The sequence below is a fragment of the Leptonotus elevatus genome, chromosome 17 (genome assembly GCF_054856555.1).
Source record: "Leptonotus elevatus isolate MCC_2025b chromosome 17, RoL_Lele_1.0, whole genome shotgun sequence".
NCBI classification, from domain to species: Eukaryota; Metazoa; Chordata; class Actinopteri; order Syngnathiformes; family Syngnathidae; genus Leptonotus; species Leptonotus elevatus.
The window spans coordinates 6,579,981-6,597,593 of NC_141255.1; the positions used below are offsets into that span (position 1 = coordinate 6,579,981).

At 45.0% G+C, this 17,613-nt stretch overlaps 3 protein-coding genes across 4 annotated transcripts; 2 read left to right on the forward strand and 1 right to left on the reverse strand.

The window, feature by feature from the left end:
* The first annotated feature begins 247 nt into the window (after positions 1 to 247).
* Positions 248 to 5,205, forward strand: ecsit (ECSIT signaling integrator). 2 transcript variants are annotated; one of them, XM_086059833.1, is made up of 7 exons: positions 248 to 316; positions 825 to 933; positions 1,110 to 1,485; positions 1,554 to 1,777; positions 2,538 to 2,744; positions 2,965 to 3,070; positions 3,142 to 5,205. In XM_086059833.1, exons 2-7 carry the CDS (start codon positions 832 to 834, stop codon positions 3,402 to 3,404), a joined length of 1,278 nt encoding a protein of 425 aa, XP_085915959.1. In that variant the 5' UTR covers positions 248 to 316; positions 825 to 831; the 3' UTR covers positions 3,405 to 5,205. The 2 variants fall into 2 exon arrangements, with proteins under 2 accessions (XP_085915959.1, XP_085915960.1); XM_086059834.1 differs by having other exon boundaries at positions 1,113 to 1,485.
* Positions 3,441 to 10,187, reverse strand: LOC147159522 (uncharacterized). Its single transcript, XM_086059832.1, has 7 exons — positions 10,043 to 10,187; positions 7,311 to 9,132; positions 6,824 to 7,240; positions 6,506 to 6,564; positions 6,344 to 6,393; positions 5,964 to 6,275; positions 3,441 to 5,069 (listed from the first exon to the last, which is right to left on the reverse strand). The coding sequence occupies exons 2-7, from the start codon at positions 9,015 to 9,017 to the stop codon at positions 5,053 to 5,055; spliced, it is 2,562 nt and encodes an 853-aa protein (XP_085915958.1). The 5' UTR covers positions 9,018 to 9,132; positions 10,043 to 10,187; the 3' UTR covers positions 3,441 to 5,052.
* Positions 10,188 to 11,915: 1,728 nt separating this feature from the next.
* Positions 11,916 to 17,116, forward strand: zfta (zinc finger translocation associated). Its single transcript, XM_086059623.1, has 5 exons — positions 11,916 to 12,324; positions 12,991 to 13,473; positions 13,542 to 13,874; positions 13,996 to 14,394; positions 15,775 to 17,116. Exons 1-5 carry the CDS (start codon positions 12,192 to 12,194, stop codon positions 16,254 to 16,256), a joined length of 1,830 nt encoding a protein of 609 aa, XP_085915749.1. The 5' UTR covers positions 11,916 to 12,191; the 3' UTR covers positions 16,257 to 17,116.
* The last annotated feature ends 497 nt before the right edge of the window (positions 17,117 to 17,613 follow it).

Sequence of the window (17,613 nt, forward strand, 5' to 3'; positions counted from 1 at the left end):
CTCCGTGGTACTCTTACTCTTTTGTGTGTTTGGGGGAGGGGGGCAAACGATATGAATAAACGTAACAAAAACAAACTAGACGGCTAAGACGGCTAAAACGAGTATGAATACGAACATATGATATGACCAACAAAAATATTTTTTACCAATATTTTAGCTTATTTTGTCGATAAAAACAAAAACCAGACCGGAACAATTATCAACATTCCTGTTGTCCTGGCCGGCGGCATTTGGAGAGGAACCCGGATGTCAGTCGGCGATTTTACAGAAGTGACACCCATGAAGAGCAACCTGAAGGAGACGGTGAACGACAAAGGTATTCTTTTTATATTTACTACATATACACGCTAATGTACTACCATTGAAACCTCCTAGTTTTTAACATTGAATACGTTTGATATTAAACTATTATAAACATATGCACTGTTTGAATCGTAACACTACATTTAAATAACGATCCAAATAAAATAAATGCACTGTATTGCATAAAAGTTAAATGAACATTTTACCCCCTAGACATTTAGGTCCTAAAGGTCTGAAAGAAAATGATGTGTTAAATTAATAATAATAAAATCTACACTAAGCAGTTTGAACATTAACACTGCGGTCAGTATAAAAAATAATAATTTAAACTACGATTTGATAAAAAAAATATTGTACTTTTTTAGACTGGCAAACTCCACTGGCTTGTTGTTGTTGTGGTCAAAGTAAAACGGTTACAACATGTTGGGGGGTGGAAATCACTTATAAGCAACATATCAAGTGTGCAACGATTGCAAGTAATTCTGTGTAATAGACTGTCATGTGTTTTCTTCCCACTGCAGTTTCACCATGAAGTGCACACGCTGCCTGCTCCGGCTGCTGGGCCAGTCCACCTTCCCTGCAGCCCGGTCCACTCGCCCCAGTTTGCTACGCCATCCACAGCATGACCAGGTAAATAAGTTTCTAAAATATAATTTGCTTATATTAATTATTACATTAAAAGTAGCTATTAGGAATAAAACTTTGTCTCATTTTTATTTATGAACACTACTACTACGCTACAGTTTTGCAGGACCCAGAACATTATCTGAAGTGTTGACATGCATTCATATGACATCTTTGCACAGCAGGTGAGGCGTTTCCGCAGTAACAAAGGCGGCCCCGTGCCCGCTGAGTTCATGGGCGAGCACCGCACTGAGATGCCCGTGGTCACGCGCGACCCCTTCGACATGGAGCACAAAACCAAGGCCTCCTTCGCCGAGGCGCTGCAAGCATTCACCAAGGCTGACGTGAGGCGACGGGGCCACGTGGAGTTCATCTACGCGGCGCTCCAAAAGATGCCCGAGTTCGGCGTGGAGCGCGACCTGGTCATCTATAACCAGCTGCTGGACGTGTTTCCCAAGGAGGTGTTCGTGCCCAGGAACTTCATCCAGCGCATGTTCAACCACTATCCCCGGCAGCAGGAGTGCGGAGTGCAATTACTGGAACAAATGGAGAACTACGGTGCGCGTCCAAGTTCAACGATGCGCTTGCTCAAATCGACAAACTAAAATTGTTTCCCTTCTCCCCAGGAGTCACTCCCAACGTGGAGACCAAGGTTTTGCTGGTGCAGATTTTTGGCGAGAAGGGCCACCCTGTGAGGAAGTACCAGCGCATCATGTACTGGTTCCCGAAATTCAAACACGCCAACCCTTTCCCCGTCCCGCATCAGCTGCCCGAAGATCCGGTGGACCTTGCTCGCTTCAGCCTGAAGCGCATAGCCAACGACCTGGACGCCAAAGTCACCGTTTACCAGGTGCCATTTTAAGCCATTTTTAAATCTCGCTAAAAGCACCAGGACAACTCCCACACATACAGTGGATTTAAAGTCTACACACCCTTGTTCAAATGCTAGGCTTTAGTGATCTAAAAAAAATCAAATTCATTGTAAAACGTTTCCCACTATTAACTAATTTGCTCCCAAAAACGTATAAATAATGAGAACGGTTGAAGAAATGGTAGTTTTACGCAAACGGCCAGCAGGTGGCAGCAGAGCAAAAGAGATCAACCAGGGCCACGTTGAAAAAAAGCTAATTTACTCACAATTCTAAATAGATTTGTGAATGATGAAACTTAGCTATATTTTAATGCCTTTTCCTGCAAAACGGAAACAGATAAAAATATAATTTTTCTCCTGAAAGAAGAGACTATAATCTTTCTTTTAGTAGGTTCCATGTTTTTATAGCAATAGAACACAATATTCTATGGGCCTTGCAAAATCAGTCAAAATCCACTAAAACAACCGGGAGTGAAGTGGATTGCTTCTGTGATGGAATGGCTGGGCGTGAACGAGTTAATGTGACCTATAGCCGGTACAATTCAATTGAAAGAAAAAAAAAACTGCATTTGAAGTTCCTCTGATGAACAATAAACAAAATCAACTTAATTAATGCATGGGGGGGGTGTAAACTTATTATCAAATTTTGTCATTGTCATTTGCTATAAAATGAAAATCATATTTGTTTCATCAATATAAGCATCATAAGAGTCATCCTTTTACCCGATCTGCCCACCAGATGCCATGCACAGACGTGACCGAGACCGGCGACCAGATCACGCTCCCCCACATTGTCGGCATCCAAAGCCCCGACCAGATGGAGCTCCTTGGCAAGCATGACCCGAGCAGGCCCGTGTTCGTGGAGGGACCGTTTCCCCTGTGGCTGAGGAGGACGTGCGTCCACTACTACGTCCTCCGGGCAGAACCCGTGCCGCCCGGCGAGAAGGTGGGCGAGAACAGACCTAGTCATGGGCAGAGGTGGCAAAAAAGAACTGAGAAAGACATCCGAAGACACTGAAATGTATTTAAGGAATTTTGTGATTTAAAAAAAAAAAAAAGAAGCTAAATCTCGGTAAGCTAATGATGGTAACAGAAAAAAAATACAATCAAGTATGTGATGTTGACTTTTTCAATGCCATTCAACAATTCTCGTTTTGTGCTTTTAGGTCGAGGAGCCCTACGATCCAGAGCGGTGTTTTTTCTACCCTCTCCAACTCGACCTCGACTTCGATCGGGACCTTGGGGACATGGAGACCTTCGATGTAGAAGACTGTAAGATGATATTTTGGATTGGATTTTAAAAGAAAAATCTGCGGTAACTTGGCTGTGTGTGTTTTCAACAGTGGATGAAGGTCCGGTGTTTGCCATGTGCATGACCAGCCAGGGGGACCAGGCCACCCTCAACCAGTGGATCTCCGGTCTACAGGGGAGCAACCCCATCCTGGGTCAGGTCCCCACTCTCTTCCGCCTGCAAGCCAGCCCAAGGGAGCTCCGAGTGGAAACCCCGAGGGAGGAGTCTCCGAGAGAGGAGTCGTCGCCTGAGGGGCCCGAGGTCATACAGGAGGGGCCCGAGGTCATACAGGAGGCGAGGAGGAGCAGCAACTGATTGTAGGACTCCTCTATCCTTCCGGGTGAGCTTGGAGCCACCCTTGGACTGGAATCGAAAGCCAAGACTCGAACCTTGGACAGCAGATATGCACTGCAACGCCTCAATAGTACTCAAGAAAAAATACATTCACCGCTAACGTGTAGCAAAAGAAAACCAAATGATCCCAAAGGTACAAAAAACATTTAATTACAAACAAAGGCATTTGAAAACATTTAACCTGTAAACAAGTCCCAAATACACTTTTGAGACGTTGACACAAAAGGTAGTCAAGTGTGCTATAATCATCTTTTGCAGGGGTTGGCATTGTCCGGCCTGCTGCCAATTAAATCTGGCCCGCCAGATGACGTTGATGGGGGGGGGATGGGAAACCTGATCATTCGTGGATGTCACGATATTCAATCAAGATGCAAGACTGCAATACAGTCAGGCCTGCTTAAATGTCGTGATCTTTCACACGATATTGCAAATATCAATATCGTGATAAAACCAAACTATGAGCTTTGGATATCATTGCACCTCTACTGATAACAATATTTTTAGTAGGAAAAAGAGGGTTTACCTGATGAAAATGTAATTTCGGCCCGCGATAGAATTGTTCGAAAAACATTTGGCCCGTGGTCAAACAAGGTTGCCGACCCCTGGCCTATTGCATCATCGAAACAAACAATTTCTCGGTGGAGCGTCGTTTCGCGAGAGAAGAGCTGCTTTTCCACCAACAAGCCTAGGATCTTTGAGTTGTGGGTAAAATAAGTTATTGGTTGTAAAAGTTCTGCAGGGAATTTATAATTTGTGTTTCCACAGCGTCTTCTCGGTAATTAATTCAAATGAGTTTGATGAGCCCAGCCGATGTAAAAACAACCTCCCAAATTTTGAACAACCTTGGTCAGTGCATATGGAGGACCAAAACTGCCAAAATTCAAAATAAATAAATTACTAAATAAATAAACAAATGACTAAAAGTGAAAATAAAAACGGATAAAAAATATAATTCAAAAATTAAATCCCCCAAAATAAATATAAATGGAAATAAAAAAATATATACCCATAAATAAAATATAAGATTCAAAAAATTTATTTAAAAATAAGTCAAAATAAATACAAAAATATACAAATATAATTAAATATCAATCAATAAATAAAAACACACTGCTCTCACATGTATTTATTTAATGCTGCAGACGCTCTGCCAGGACGAAATGTTATTTATTTGATTGATATTTAATTCTATTTATATATTTATTTTGACACTTATTTTTATTTTTTGAATCTCGTTTTTTATTTTTGTATTTATTTTAATTTTATTTATTTATTAATCTATGTATTTTTTTGTTTTTATTTCCATTCATATATTTTTTATTTAATTGAATTATTTTTTTTAGTATTATTTTTTGTATTTATTTATTCATTTAGTCATTTATTGTTCATTTTGGCAGTTTTGGTCCTCCATAAGTGCAGCCCGTCCCCTCAAAGTTCCAGCTTGGCTCAGCAAGACCCTCCTGCTGAGATAGTACTCGGATGTCCCATGGGGACTTTAATTACCCCGGAAATTTTTGTTGGTGGTAAAACTGAATTTTACCAAGGCAAATTGAAAAGTTCTCCAAAAGTTCCGGCGGTGGAAAAGCCCCTAAGGTTGGTGTCCTGCAGCTCAGTTCCTGTACGTTTCTGTAAAAACAAGCATGGCGGCGTTATTAATAAATACCTCTGCTGCAATTGCAGTTGTCATGGAAACAACACAGGCGAATGTGGGCCGGTAACAAGTGTGTATATTGAAATGAACAATAAACTGTGTTCCAAATGATCAGGGTTATGTTGTTTTGAACAGTGAAATTTACATTGAATATGTCATTCTGCTGCGCTTTTATTACAATGCATTTACTGACTTGAAACTCCTTAATACGCCTTTTTCAGAACAAACTCATTTTTGCTCTCTGAATTGTCCATCGTGAGAGGAGTACGCCTTTCTTGAAATGTCTAGTGTTTTCATTCAGCGGCAGCTCACTTAATATAATGCTCTTGCATGAAAAACTCCTTAGTAAGCCTTTTTCGGAACGAACATTTTTGCTCTTTGAGTAGCACACAAACTATTTAATAAATGATATTCATGAAATGTCCAGTATATCAATCAAATGCTTTTAACAGCTCTCTTAATATGATGCGTAACAAAAACTCCTTAATATGCCTTTTTTAGAATGAACCCATTTTTGCTCTCTGAATTATCCACAAGTGACTTTCTTGAAATGTCCAGTGTTTTTAACATGATGCCCTTGCATGACCAACTCCTTAATATACATTTTTTGTGGAAAAACAAAATTTTTTTTCTCTGAATGGCATACAAATGGTATAAAAGAACAATGTTTTTTTTGTTTTTTTTAATCAGTGTTTAAATGCAGTGGCTTCTCAACAGCCGCTGTTAATACGATACACAAAAATGAATTCATTTAACAGAAATCCTTTCTACGTAATCATTTGGAACACAGTATAAAGTTTCGTAACATGATGCGCTCATCAATTATGCACCTCAGCATCTAGTCAGTAAATAAAGACGAGCATCATTACCTGCCAGAGTTGCGTCGCTCTGCTGGAGCTGCCTGGTGAAGAAGCGCTCGCGCCGGGACACCTGCTCGTCCCAGGCCTCCAGGATGCGGCGGCGCTCGGCGGGCTCCAGGGCGCGGGTGTGCGGGTGGGCCTCGTCGATGTGCGCCGTCGCGCCCTCCAGGCTCTGCGAGTGCTGCAGCTCGCCGCACGCCATGCACACCAGCAGCTGATTGAGGGGGTCGTAGTCCATGAGGTAGAAGTTCCTCCACGTGGCCTCCGACACGTGGCCTTCCTCGCCGGGCGGGCGCTCATCGCCGGCTAACAAAAGCTCATCTGGCGACAACATTGAGGAATATCGTTATGATTCGTTTTGTTAGAACTCGCATCTGTCAATTTGCTACCTTGCAGTGGTGTCGCGTAGTGAGTGTCGGCGCCGCCGTCCACCGAATTGCTATGAAACAAATCGACAATACGAGATGATAACAATCCACGCGATTCAAGATACAAACAGAGCTCTCGGGGTAGCATTTGTAGCAATGACAAACAAACATCTGGTTTTCTACCTGATAAGATGTTCCGACGCCTCGCTCAAAGGGTCGGACATGGCCCGCTGACAAAAATCCTATGTCGTGATTAAAACAGAAAGATGAAAATTTTTAATTTATTGCATTAAAAAAATCTGCCTGTCACTATACGTCGCCAGCATCGATAGATCAACAAAGATGCATTTAATTTGTATGTAGTGGCACAGGGGTTCAGAATCCCTGTACTCCATAAGGAGATTAATGTTCTGTTGCCATGGTGACCCAATGGCCTACTTTAGCTGCCTATACAGTATTAGTAACCATGCCCTGGACTTTGCCCCCCCCAATACTTTGTACCTGCAGATTTGGAGCAGGCAACACGCAGGGCTCGCTCCTCTGAGGGGTCCCTTTCTCACCCATAGACTTCTTGTGTCTCTGCTCCTTCTTTTTGATCCTCCAGTACTCGCGCTTCCGCTTCAGAAAGTCCTCGTCGGACTCCTCGGGGCGGCGCTTGGGAGGTCTCAAGGCGTTAACTGGCGCCAGGCACGGCCAGAATTGTTTCAAAGGAGCGGGGGGCTCCATGGGGTGCAGGATTATGCTGGAAAGCGGGTTGTCCGGGGGTTTCAGAGTGGGCAGCGCGGGGTCCAAGTCTGCGCAATTCCCGCGGATGGGAGGTTTGACGGCGAGGCTTCCGGGCGATTTGAAGGACGGCTTTGGGAGGAGCTTCACTGGAGTCTTTGTAACGTTTGTGGAGCGCGTGGCGAGAGCTGCAGCCTGCGAGACAAAAACACATATATGGCATGAAAATGGTCACGCAAACACTCATTTCATGCTAAGGTGTCACCTGGTTGCCCCTGAGTGGAAGATGCCCACCGCCACCACGCCCACCGCCGCCCTTGCCCAGCCTCTCCTTCTGCCGAGCCCTCTGCTGCCTCTTCATCAGCTTCCAATATTCCCGCTTCTTCTGCAGGCTCATTGCCGCGATGAGGCGATGCCGGGGCACCGCATCGAGGTCTTGGACTTGCACAACGGGGGCTAACTCAGTTCTGTCAGGCTCCTCTTTCGCCTCCGATTCATCGGCCTCCACTTTCACCTCCGATTCATCGGGCTCCACTTTCACCTTCATTCCCACATCGGGCTCTTGGTCTTTGCCGTCGTTCACTGTGCTCAGAGAATCCTCCAGGAGCTTCTTCATAGAAGCCACCGCCAGCAGAGAGGTCGCCTGGCAGTCCGCAGCCGAAGTCGGGTCAGGCTCGGGCTTGGGCACCAGAAGCGGAGGCTTGAGGTCTGGACAGTTGTCCTGTTCCGGCGCAGGATTCAAGCCAGGCTCCTGTTTGATGGCAGTAGTCGTCTCGCTCATGTTCAAGAGAGGCGCTTGGCACGCAGGCCTCAAGGTTTTGTTCCTTTGGACCGACGGGCCGAGTTTGGCCTCGGCGACCATTTGCCTCAGGCGGGCCGCCCGAGCCGCCCGCTGTTGCCGCTTCGACACCCTCCAGTACTCGCGCTGCTTCGCTATCCGGTCTTCCTTGGTCAACGATTTACCCGAAACCAGCATTTTCATGACGCAGCCAGCCCGGCCGACCCGGGCGGCTGCGTCAGGAAAGCCGGGCTTGCGCTGGCCCTGAGGACAAGTGAGGGTGAGGTGACTGAAAGATTGGACAGGTGTGGACTTTGTGCTTTGGGTGGGCACGCTCATGAGGACTCTGATATCAGAAACCTCAAGCGTATCTTTCCTCGGGATGCCATTTAAGGATTGCGTCTGGGGAACGTTCACAGACACCGTCCCGTCCTCTTTGATGAAGCCGCCTATGGTCTCCAGGCCAACCCCTGATGCTCGGGCCCTCCTCATGTCCTCCAGGATTTTCTGGTAGCGTTTGACTCGTCGCTTCAGGGAGTCCTTCTCCTTGAGCCGGGCCTTCGCCTCCTTCGACATCTTGGCCCGCTGCTCCTGTTTTTTAATCCGCCAGTACTCTCTCTGTTTGGCGATGATCTGCTCCGGAGTGTCCCTCGTGTCCATCAGAGGGATTCTTCTCATCTTCAACGGCGAGGGCGTGGACAGTGATTTGACTTTTAGATGTTTTTGCGCTTCCAAGGATCTCTGCCGAGCTGTTCTGCATTGAGGGATGATTGACAGAGGCACAAAATTTGGAGGCCCTCTCGCTGATCCTCTCGTCCTTCGTGCAGATTTGCGCAACGTCTGTGTTTGGCCACACTGATTGGCATCAAGGAGAACGTGAGCAGACGCGGTTATCACCGGCGTGACTTTCTCTTTGGTTTTGGCGAGCCTCGCCGCCATCTTGGCCCGCTGCTCTCGCTTTTTCAGCCTCCAGTGCTCCCGGCGACGGGCCACTCGATCCTCCTCGGACTCAGCATTCACGGTTGCCGACGTGCGTTCGGTTTTGACCCGCATGGAGACTCGCGTCTGGCCACCGTTGGACATCGTCCTGACAGTCTGAGTGGTCTTAACCGAGGGGCGCGATGAACTGGAAGTCGCCGGGGTGGCGCCATCCAACTCGGGGGCCAAGCCGCCTTCGTTCTTGACCGTTAGCATGCTACTGCCAGCCTGCAAAATCTCGACCTCTTGAGTCCTCCATTTCTTCCATCCGGGAGGCTTTGTTTTGCCTAGTGAACCTGCGCTTACAGGATCACACAAAGCGTTGGGTATCCTACGGGATAGGCAACAGATCATACATGAGCTGGTGCGAGAACATACCAAGAAAAAATAATTAAAACATAGTGTGCAAAATGGTAGTTAAAATTAAGTCCCACACAAAATATTTAAACAAATAAAATGAAGAGTATACAAAAAAATTGAAATAAATAATGTAAGTAAAATAAATCAAACAATTAATTTACGCAAACTTATATTTGCTGCACAATCTTTATTCAATGCTTCTGTGCAATACATTTCAATTGATCCATACAGTTATTGATAGAGTATATACAGTAGATACAGTATATAGGTGTTTCTTAAAAATGATCATTCAGTCATTGTTGTTTTGTTTTTGTTTTTTTGGGGGGATGTCTCAAAAGTACTACTGGTATCGGTTGAATTGAATCCTATATTTAAGCGCAGTGTTAATGTTAGAAATTGACATATTACAGCGACTTGTAATAATATATTTCTTGTTTTTGTGTCATTTTATATTTTTAATCATTTTATATGTCAGTTATTATCATCTGCTTTTATTTAACGTCTGCTGTTTTTTTTGGGGGGGGGGGGGTAGCCACGCCCAACTGTCCCTTTAAATGTGTCGTCATGGTGACACTATCCCTTTAAATGTGTCCCCCCCTGTACCTTAATTCCACCCGCCGACCATCAAAATGTCCCATTTAAGAAGCGTTTTGCTCCATTCAACCCGCAGCGAACTAAAGTCCCACCGAGAACGCGACCAAAGACGGGAGATGAGCGCCTTCAACGGCGGAGTGGCGAACGAGGACGGCCGTCGACGGCGAGGCAACTGAGCGTGTCTCACAATGGACATCTTGTCCTCGTCGTTTGTCTACGCCTGTGGGGCCTCTCGCGATAAGCGGCGGAAAGGAGGAAGCGGAGTAAAAGCATGCACGATCGTTTACCTTGTCACTGAGTAACTTTAGTCTTTTTTTACGGGGGGGAGGGTTTCTTTTTCGGTGTCTATGTGAGGACAGCTCGGGTAGGACTCCACGGTTAGCTCCCGCCACTAGCCAGCCAGGAACTGGCTACCTTGACAACGCACGGCAGAACCCGGATGTTGGCTCGACCTAAACGTCTCTTGTGTGTTTGTTTGGGTGGAACTATATCATAAATAAATTAATTTACAAAAAAATAAAAAATATATACAAATGGTGTGTGTGTGTGTGTGTGTGTGCGTGTGTGTGTGTGTGTGTGCGTGCGCGCGCGCGCGCGTCTGCGTGAGTGTGAATGTGTTTGTATGTCAAAAAATGGAAATGTTATAAAAGGTGTGTCACCAAATCTACATTTACCAGAGTTGCAAAATGTTTCTGAAAAAAGGGTTAGGTTGAGCAACAGGTGGAATGATTTGTGAAACGTCATGCTATAAATCATAACTCAGAGTAAAGTCATAGTAAAAACAAAAAAGCAAATATCTCAAAAACCCGATGTGCTAGAAAAAATGAAATTTTTTAAAATTAGGATTACAAAAAATACGATCAAGGACACAAAGCCATCACTGATAAAAATAAAAATGCTGTTGACCATTGTTGTTTTTGTTGTTGTTTTTATGGTATGTTACTATCCTTCTATATTATTATTGTATAAAAACAAAAGTATATTAAAATATCAGAGTAATTAAATGTTAAATAATAACAAATAAATTCCCCCCAAAATTACAAAAATATTTAAAAAAAAACATTGTGTGAATAAAAACTGGAATTATATATATATATATATATATATATATATATATATATATATATATATATATATATATATATATATATATATATATATATTAAAACGGTGTGTGTGCTTTAAAAATTAATAAATATAAAAAGGTAAACAAAATGTGTGTGAAAAATAAATGTGTCCTTGTAATAAAATTGTAAGAGAAATAAACTGTTAAAAAGCGTATAAAATGAATAAAAAGTAAAAGATAAAAATAATGATTGTGCATAAAAAAAGGAATACAGTGAAATAAAAAAAGTAAAAAAAAGTGTGGAGAAAATTAAAATAAACAGGCATAATAGTGTTTAAAAGAGAAGTGTATGTAAAATAGTGTGTGTGTGTGTGTGTGTGTGTGTGTGTGTGTGTAAAATTGGAAGAAAAAAAAAGATAATGAATAATGAATGTGTTCGTGTAATTTTAAAATATATAATAAATTGTGTGTAAAAAAATGGAAAAAATAACATGTGATTGTAAAAAATATTAAAATAAAAGAGGCTAAAACAATGGTAAAAATGTCAATGTGTAAAAATATCCAAATTAAACCTAATAATAACAATAACAATAATGATGATGATTTTTGTGTGTAGGTAAAAAAAGATAAATAAATTATATTCATTTTAAAAAGTCTTAATTTACCTTACTACACTTCATTCCGGACCTTCACATTAAAACAATATCCACCTATCTATCTATCCATCTATCTATCTATCTATCTATCTATCTATCTATCTATCTATCTATCTATCTATCTATCTATCTATCTATCTATCTATCTATCTATCTATCTATCTATCTATCTATCTATCTATCTATCTATCTATCCATCCATCCATCCATCCATCCATCCATCCCTCCATCCCTCCATCCATCCATCCATGTCATGGTGTTTAAACACCATACTAGTTAACGAAATTAGTCTTTCTATGAATAGTAGGCTAACAATAATAGTAAAAATAACGGGCAACCTGACTAAAGTGTGATGACGCAACATTGGTCCTGGACTCCCGTGGACGCGGGTACTGTCTCTTTAAATTTACCCAGGAGCCCCTTAAGGAGCCCCAGGGGCCCCTCGTCCGGCTCCCCACCCTAAAGACAAGCAAGAGTCTCCAAAATACGCGACTGGAGGCCCACGCTCACGCATTTGCCGCACATTTTCCACTGGACAACCCATCAAAAGTTAACTTGTCAAGAAGGTGGTTAGATTGACGGGATCGCGCGCGCGCGCGCGCGCACGCACGTACGTACACACACGCGGCGTCGGAGCTGCCGTGCGATGCCAGATGCGTGTCGCAAACGTGCTCGTATGCGCGTGACACGTCCCGGAACCAGAGCGAGCGCGGGATGGACGACGACGCCGCCGCCGCCGCCGCCGCCGCCGCCGCCGAGCTCCGGGCTCGGCCGGAGCCGCTCTCATTAACCGTACGCGGGGAAGAGGAGGAGGAAGAGGCGGCCCGCGGCTACAGCGACTCGGGAGGTAAGGTGACGTTGAACAAGAAAGGAAACTAAATGTTGTGCTTTTCATGTGTGCGTGGCTGTCAAATCCACTGCCATTGTCAGTGGGACAATACCAATACGGCTTGGCCCCTCTGTCTGTGTGGGCTCCTGTAAACAAAGGCTTAACGGCACCGAGGCGCGCGCGGACGCCATCGTGTGGACGGTAGACGCACTACAGCCTAAAAAGCCAAACAACCACCCGAGCTAACCAGTTAGCTTTAGCATGAAGGCCCCATAAGATACTAGCTATTCGTTTTCAAAAGTGTTGCCCTTAGCTGGAGTCTATCCTAGCTGACGGAGTGCGCCCTGGACTGGTTGCCAGTCATTTGCAGGGAACATATGGACAAACAGTACCAATCAAGTTTTCTATACAGCTTGTCCTCATTAGATTGAGTTCACCCGGGATAGACTCCAGATCACTAGCGACAATAGATGGATGAAAATAGATGGATGGTTGTTTGTCCATGTGTGCCCTCTGAGAAACTGGCGACCAATCCAGGGTGTACCTTGTCTCTTGCCCAAAGTCATCTGTGATAGGCTCCAACTCCCCTGAAAGAACAAATGGTTGAATCGGAAATCCTTGACTACAACCCAATTGAGAACTTGAATATACCGTGTTGAATCCAAGCGTGTTGTGTCTTTTCAGCGGAGGATGCACTTGCCAACGGCCACGCCGCCCAAGACGAGTCCGAGATAGGGTCGGCGGGCACCAGCTACTGGAGCATCAGCGAGGGTCCGGACCGGCCCCCGATCCTGTCGCCGGCGCCCGGTCCGTCGGGACGCAAAGTGCGGCGGGCGTCGCGGCCGGGCCTGAGTCGCATCCCGGGCCGCGACCACCGGCGCTACTACCATGAGTACTGGCGCAGCGAGTACCTGATGGACTTTGACCCGCTGCGGCACGGCATGATCTGCATGGTGTGCGGCAGCTCGTTGGCCACCCTCAAACTGAGCACCATCAAGCGCCACATCCGCCAGAAGCATCCCGACTCGCTGTTGTGGAGCGCCGCCGACAAGGAGGTCATCCGCACCGGCTGGGAGAGCCACCTGAGCCTTGGCGCCCCACTTGTCCAGCCTTCGCCTCGGGGGGAGCAAGAGTTTGACGGCGAGGAGCTCTGCGACGCTGACGACGGTGAGTCCATTTGCATCAACAATAAAATACAAAATGACTTTTGTTTTTTTTGACCACTTGTGCTGCAGGTACTCCGGCACCCGAGGCACAGCCGCAGCACGGGGGCAGCCTCTCTCCTCTGTCCGACGCGGACGCGGGCGGCGCGACGGCGGTCTCGGCGGAGGAAGCCCGCACGCTGGAGTGCTACCTGAACGCGTCGCTGCACGCGTGGTTCCGCCAGGAGTTCCTGATGGAGTACGACGCCGAGGCGGGCCGGCTGCTGTGCATGCTGTGCAGTAGCCAGCTGCCCTCGCTGCACCTGGACCACATCAAGAGCCACGTGCTCCAGCGCCACCCCGACTCGCTCGTCTACACCTCCGAGCAGAAGCACTGCGTTCTGCAGGCCTGGGCTCAGACTCACGGTGAGCGCCGCCCCTGTAATAGTTCAAATTGATCTTTGACGTCTATGGCCGTCATTGGCAGTGAATGAGTTAAAACCATTTAGCGCATCGGTAGAACCGCTATTTCTCTTTGTTGTGACAGATGAGTCGGAGAACTCGATCCAATCAGAAGCAAACGCCAAAGACGACGCCAATGGCAGCAACCGGGCCGTCTCGCCGTCTCAGGACATGCATCTGATCGGCGAGGACGGCGGCGCCGAGGCTCCCCGGGCGGGCCCCGCCCGCAAGCAGCGGCGGCGAGGCGCGTGCGGCGAATCGTGGCAGCTGCGCCTCGACTACCTGGTGGCGTACGGGCCCCGGGGCCGACGCGTCTACTGCATGGTGTGCGCTCAGTTGCTGCGCGGAACCCAAGTGCGGAGCTTCCGCAGCCACATCCAGGAATGTCATCCCGAGACGCTGAGCTTGAGCCAGAAAGAACGGGAAGCCACGGCGGCCGCCTGGACCAAAGAGTACTGTGCGGACGGCATCCTCGCACAAGACGGTGAGAGGAACACTTTAAATTGGATTCACAAACACTCTGGAATTAGTAGCTGTCGTTAATGCAGGACATTTATACAAAAAAGTTGAGATAAAAAACAAACAAGTTCACCCGTAGAGGCTATTATGCATTTTTGGTTCATCTTGAAATTTCATCCGTTTATACATATTTTATTAATTTTTACTTTTTTTAAATTGATCAATTTATTCCATTTAGGAAAAAGGCTGTAACATAAAACGTAGAACAAGTCAACTTTGTTGCATGCGGTTAAGGGAGGGGGAAGTTCAAAGTGATGATAGACATGAAAGTTGAAAGAGTCTCTTGCTGCTTGCTCTGAAAACAACATGACAATATTGAGCAGACTTCCTAGTTTGTTTGTTTTTATAATTATTAACCCAAAAATTCAAAAAACATCATATTGTAATTTTAATTAATTTGCAGAATTTAACTCATTCACTGCCATTGAATGTCAAAAATTCATTTGAACTATTTCTATTAGTTTAACATTTTTTTCCACTTTTGTTAACAAGAGTATAAAAAAAACTAGATTTTTTTTAAATAATCTTTTTTTTTTAAGAAAAAGACGATTGTTAAAAATTAGGCGTATTAGCATCAGGCGATTACATCTTTTAATGGTAATTAAACGCATGACTTCAATAGTTAACTCACGATTAATCACAAATTTTATATCTGTTCTAAATGTACAATATTTTTTTTCTAGGTTTTCATACTCTTGTTAACAAAAGTGGATTTCTTTTTTAAACTAATAGAAATAGTTCAAATGAATTTTTGACGTTTATAGCAGTCAATGGCAGAGTATGAGTTAATAATTGTATTTATTCCATTTTGGAGTAAGGCTGTATCGTAACAAAATGTGGAAAAAGTGAAGATAATGAGCGAAGTTTGTGAATGTGTGATTTCCTATTTTTCATGTTTTCAAATTTTAAAAAAAAAGTTCTAATGATGAGGATTTATATGTAAAAAAAATAATTTATTCAATTTGCTTAAAAAAGGCTGGACTAATCTGGAAAAAGTTAAGATACTGTATGTAGAAAATTCAATTTTGAATCACTACTGCCACCTGTTGATGAAAAATGAAACTGCACATACCCTTTCTCACACGCACAATGCGCACGACATCACATCGGAATCCAACCTGAAAACTATTGGCCAGAGGCTTGCAGGAGTACCCATTGTGAACAGCTGAGGTGTTAATCTACTAATTAGATGTTTCAGTCATAAATAGTCAAATAAAAAAGCTATTGTAAACTTTTTTTTATTTTATTTTGGGAATAAAGCGCCGTACGATTATCGTCTTGATGTCATTTTGCAACCACAAAAGCGTCTTCGCTCGGTCTCACTTTTGACTTCCTGAATCTGCAGAAATCAGCACAAGTGATGCCCTAAATACCAGCGGAGGCCCGAATGAGGACGGCTCCCCTGACATCAACCTGGCGGTGAAAGAAGAAGAGGAGGACGAGGAAGAGGAGGAGGAGGAGGAGGAGGACGATGGAGGAGTAAAGGGCACGGCCAAGGACGCTACCCCGCGCCACGGCCACTACCCGGGAAAGGACCAGCGGCGGAAATACCAGGTGCGCTGGCGCACCGACTTCCTCATGGACTACGACTGCCGGCGGCACGGGCTCATCTGCATGGTGTGCGGCGCGGCGCTGGCCACGCTGAAGGTGAGCACCATCAAGCGGCACATCCAGCAGGTGCACGCGCACTCGCTGCACTACGGCGCAGACGACAGGCGCGGCGCCGCCCTCGCCTACGACCGCGACGCCGGATGCTTCGTCCACGCCGACGACTGCTTCCTCTCCGGGGATCACGCGCGCACCGACATGGGGCACTTTGCCACATAGGGGAGGGGCCTTGCGACCACATCAGAGCTTAAACGCTACTCCCAAACCCTTACGAGACAGACGGTGCATTTGGGAAGTAGGCGCAGCGCTATACTTTTTCACATCGTCCATCCATCCATTTTCTTAACCGCTTGTCCCTACAAGGGTCGCGGGGGTGCTGGAGCCTATCCCAGCTGGCTTCGGGCAGTAGGCGGGGTACACCCTGAACTGGTCGCCAGCCAATCGCAGACTTTTTCACATCGTTACAGCTTTATTCCAAAATAGAATATTTTTTTCCCCTTTTAAAATTCTGCACATCTCAAAATTACAACATATGAATACTTTCCGGATGCACCGTCCGTATGTGGCCTGTGATTGGCCGGCGACCAGTCCAGGGTGTAGCCTGCCTGTCACTCCCTAATGAGGACAAGCACTATAGGAAAAAGGATAGATGAGCACTTACCGGCTTGGACTTAAATGCATGAATCACATTTACAAGCCGGCGTGCAGAACTTTTGAACACTTTTCAACCTGGAAAATCTCAGGGATTGTGCTTGCGTTTCAATCGAGGTCCGATGAAAGACTGGCGCGTGTGTGTGTGTGTGTGTGTGTGTGACAGATTTGTAAAGTTTTCGGCGAAAACTTGAAATGATGTGTTGGTAAAAAGAGAAAAAAAGGCACTTAAATTTGTTTCCGGACAGTGGCACTTAATGTGGGAAGAAGTGACATGAGCTAAATTTTTCATTGGTCCACATAGAGCACTTTGAAACGACGAGAATGAATTGTCAGCGTTTTTATTACCTGTGCTTGACCTCCATGTCACCTTTGATTAAATAATACAATACATTCATGCCTGTTTTCCTTTTGTGTAACCCAAATCCACAAGACTGTTTTTTTTTTATTAATATAATTGTTTGCTCCAGATTGCCCTTTTTTATTTAACTTTAAAAAAAAAAAAAACTACATATATATATATAAACACATAGGTTAATGCAGAGCCATATATAGAGAGGCTGTGTCCGAATGTGCACCCTTCTCCCTATATAATGCCCTACTGAGGGAATGTCCAGGGAGCGAAAATGTAGGGCACTCAGAATTACCCACAATGCACTCTGGAAAAGTAGTGAACATAGATGTTTCGCTTAACTCGGGTTGATATAGACCACAATGCATTGCGAGTGTGAAAAAAAAAACATGGCGCGAGCGCGGGAATCAAAGCGTTGCATTAATATATACTATGGAAATAATTTGTTTCAGTTGAAAATATGTACAACAAAAGAACTGATGTACAGTTTTAAAACATTTTTATTCGCAATAAATAGTCGGGAGATGTAGGCGCCGTTGCGTCGTAACAGTTACGGTGGTCACGTGATATGCG